A 4,073-nucleotide genomic window follows, 5' to 3' on the forward strand; every position below is an offset into this window, starting at 1 on the left:
AATTTTATTTTTGGTGTTGACATTATAAAAATTTTAATTCTTAAGTAAGTACTCATTTCATATATGTTATACTAAGTTTTGAATATTCTATCATCATAACATACCGGTATTAGATTTTGGTAAATTAATGGACATGAAAAAACAACCAGTAAATGGCTTATATAAATGTTATAGTCATTATTATATTTTTCTCAAATACTATTCTATTAGCTAGAAATGTAAATTTTAGAATACATGTCTATCGAAGGTCAAATTTTTGAAAAAGCCCTTCCACAAGAAAGGCACTTGTTCAGGAGCCCTTCAATGGAAAAAACCTAGGGGACTTTAAAAAATGAACACTCGCTAAGACTTATCAGTATAGCGACATGTTAATCTTCTTTAGCAACGTGTCGATAGCTTAGTCAAAGTCAATCGATAGACTTAGTCCGAGATGAGAACGCCACTCTAGACTCCGCGAGGCCGCCGGCCCGAATCGCCCGATATCTGCTTTTCTTATACAGCATACCAACAACAACGCAGAGACAGTTATTCTGTGTTTTTCTGTCTGTATCTCTCCCTTACAGCAGAGATCTAGAAAATCAGTTGCTCAATCTGTGTTTCGTTTGTCTTCCTCTGTCACTTACATGCAACTATGACGGCAACCCCCAGAGAGTCTAAGGGAGCTCATGAGTAATGAGAAAACAAGAGGGATGTCGGCATCGACCTGCGCGGTAACTGGTAGCTTCTTCTTCTTCTTCGTCTTCTTCTTGAAGTTAGCTATAGCAAAGGCAGCCGCGCTCGAAGCGACGACATTCTCCTACAACGGATTAAGGGAAGCAGAAGCGCCGGTGAAATGCTTCCAAGGTGCGTCGTTTGACAGAGAGGGACAAAGGATCCAGCTGACAGAAGGCGGGGCGATACAGGGGATGGGGAGGTGTCTATATGCGAAGGCGGTGCAGATGAGGGATGCCGAGAGGGGGAGGGCGAGGTCCTTCAGCACCCAGTTCATATTACAGATACAGGCGGGCCTGAACGGGCTGGCGGACGGGCTAGCGTTCGTGATGGCGCCGGCGATGGCAGCTGCAGATAATTCGTCACAGGGCCTGCTGGGGATCGTCAGTAAGAATGCTATAAGCAGTACTAATAATGATAATAATATGACGAACCGAACGTTCGCTGTCGAGTTCGACACCTACCGGAACCTGGATTACGACGACGCCGACGGCAACCACGTCGGCGTTGACTTCGGCAGCCCCGTTTCGTTGCTCGCCTCCCCGGCCTACTTCCGGCTCACCAACCGCTCTCTCTCCGACGCTTCCGACGGCTACGAGGTCCAGCTCGAAGGCCTCCCCACCCACGTCTGGATCGACTACGACGGCCCCCGCACACAGCTTAACATCTCTGTCAGCCACGACGTCTCCCCCGGCGCCCCCAAGCCCGCCTTCCCCCTTATCTCCAACAGCTCCGTCGACCTCTCCTCCATCCTCCTTGACTACATGTATGTCGGCTTCTCTGCCGCCACTGGTCCCCTCCCTGGCGTCCTGTATTACCTTTATTCCTGGAGCTTCAGCAACAACGGCACCTCTGCGGACGTCTCCATGACTGCATCAGCTGTGCCTGACAACAAGAAGAAGACGGTCTTTGCGATCGCCTTGGTCCTCGGATTCGCCACAATTTCAGCCATCTTGGGCGTTATTGCTGCAGCTTACCTGAGGCGCAGGAGAAGGCGAGGTCGGTTTCTCAGAGACACCAATTTTCAGCTAGGGTCTTTCGCATTGGACGGCTGTACATTACCAAGAGAGTTCGCATATAACGAACTAAGCCGAGCAACAAAGGGGTTCCATGAGAAAAACAAGCTGGGAACTGGAGGATTTGGGAGCGTGTACAAGGGAAATTTGCCTCTCGAAGGTGGGAAGTCGGAAGTCGCTGTGAAGAGGATATCCAAGGACTCCAAGCAAGGGGCCAAGGAGTTTGTATCGGAAGTGTCTACGATAGGAAGGCTGAGACACAGAAATCTAGTGCCATTGGTGGGGTGGTGCAAAGAGGGAGGATTTATGCTTGTGTATGAGCTGATGCCTAATGGGAGCTTAGACAAGCTGCTATTCCAGAATCAAGGAGGGGATGAAAGGTCAGAACATCTCCTGTCATGGGGTGAGAGATTGAATATCTTAAAAGGAGTGGCTAGAGCATTGCTTTATCTTCATGAAGAGAATGAGCAAAAGGTGGTACATAGGGATGTCAAGGCTAGCAATGTGTTGCTAGATAGGGATATGAATGCCAAACTGGGGGATTTCGGGCTAGCTAGGCTGTATAGGCACAGTGTGGTCCCTGACAGCACGAATGTGGTTGGGACGTGGGGATACATGCCACCCGAGAGCTTCGTCTTGAGGAAAGCCACGGATAAGTGGGATGTGTTCAGTTTTGGGGCAGTCATGATGGAGGTGGTGACAGGGAGGAGGATTTGCGAGGTTATGGAAGAAGACAAGGATAACTCTCTTCTCCTTTGGCTATCAAGGCTGCATGGGGATGGCGCCCTTGCGGAAGCCATCGATCCTGCCTTGAGGCTCTCGATCGAACAGGAGCCACTCCAAAGCAGAGAAATCATTCAAGTCTTAGAGCTCGGCCTCCTCTGTTGTCACCCTAGCCCTGTCAATAGGCCTCCCATGCGGCTTATTGTTCAGATCTTGGAAGGCCAAGCTGCCCCTCTCCCTGTCTCCCTCTCCTCCTTCCTTGACGATAACCTGCATGATGTCCTATCCTCATCGGCAATGTCCTCCAAGTCCACAGTCTCCTCCTTCGATGGTCTGCTACCAGAATCTCAAGCACGTAGCAACCCTCGATCGTTCAGTTGTTCCCACCCCAATTCTGCCTCGTGCACACATGAAAAGCAAGGGAGGTAGTATAACGTTTGCTTCACGGACACGTCATATATAGAGTGTAGGGCAATTTCCACATGTACACAATTCCAAAAGTGTGTGATGGAAAAACATTATCTAATGACAATTTATGCATCCATGTCCTAAATCTGATTGTTGGCATGTACATGTCAAATGACATGTTGCGCTAGTTCTCATCCTTATCTTTTAAAGTACGATATGGAAGTATGTCTAAATGTATATGCAAAATCATTAACTTGCATCAACTGAAAAGCTTCTTAAGGTTGTTCTCTCCGCTTGAAGTTTTTGGGACACAGATCTTAGGGAACTTACTAAGGAAATTTTCCTTCAAAGTAATTGAAAAGCTTCTTAAGGTTGTTCTCTCCACTTGAAGTTTTTGGGACATTGATCTTAGGGAACCTACTAAGGAAATTTTCCTTCAAAGCAATTGAGTAAAGTGGGAGTGCATATGTTAACTAAAATCAGATTCAAACATTTTCTATAGCCCAACCATTCTCCATGTGGCACCTCCTCTCATGTAGGGTTCTACATGGGACCTGACATGTTGAGTGCTACAAAAGGTAGGATGGTCAGGTAAATAGGATGAGCTAATTGGTAGATGAGAGCTTTGAGGAGAATGGCACATTGCAGAGGTTGAGGTAGAGAGTAATCTAATACATTCAAATGCATGAGGGAGGAAGAAAGCACCAACAATCTTAGTGTTGGAATAGTGGAAAGGCTATAACAAAGTTTATCACCTATTGATAGGTAGTAAAACCCACATGTTCATTCGCCAAAGCAATAACCAATTGATTCACAAGAAGACACCAAGTTTTGTTTGGAAGGTAAACCCCAAGTTGTTTCAGAGATTCTTACGAGCTACCTCTAGAGAAATATGGAGAATAGGAAGAATGATTCCACAAAGAAAATCAGTGTTGATGCCAATAAAGTTTGTGCTAATGTTCTAAAGTTCAATACCATAGTAATTTTCGTGTTGTGCACATGGAAATGTTAAAGCTTGTGGTGATGGCTACCTAATTCAACATAATGCTTAAGGGGGAGAGTATGGTTGCTCAAATATATGATGGGGGATTAAGGTTTCCTTGAGGTGGTCTTTGTCAAGAAGGAGGTTGTGCAAAAGGTGTAGGCATAAGGAGTGTAATTTTAGGGGCCTTGACCTAGTCTACATTATGCCTCCGAAGCTTCTCAAGATGGGTT

General features: G+C 46.3%; 1 protein-coding gene across 1 annotated transcript; it reads left to right on the forward strand.

Moving 5' to 3' along the window:
- The first annotated feature begins 463 nt into the window (after window positions 1-463).
- On the forward strand, window positions 464-3,018 carry LOC148025881 (L-type lectin-domain containing receptor kinase IV.2-like). The gene has a single exon (XM_087693144.1). It carries the CDS (start codon window positions 666-668, stop codon window positions 2,877-2,879), a length of 2,214 nt encoding a protein of 737 aa, XP_087549270.1. The 5' UTR covers window positions 464-665; the 3' UTR covers window positions 2,880-3,018.
- Window positions 3,019-4,073: the final 1,055 nt, after the last annotated feature.

This window comes from Lygodium microphyllum, chromosome 14 (assembly GCF_053477565.2).
Source record: "Lygodium microphyllum isolate KBCC chromosome 14, Lygodium_microphyllum_v1.1.10, whole genome shotgun sequence".
Classification (NCBI taxonomy): Eukaryota; Viridiplantae; Streptophyta; class Polypodiopsida; order Schizaeales; family Lygodiaceae; genus Lygodium; species Lygodium microphyllum.

What these genes read in the sequence shown, in the direction of transcription:
- LOC148025881 (XM_087693144.1), top strand. Translation starts at nt 666, where the DNA reads ATGAGTAATGAGAAAACAAGAGGGATGTCGGCATCGACCTGCGCGGTA.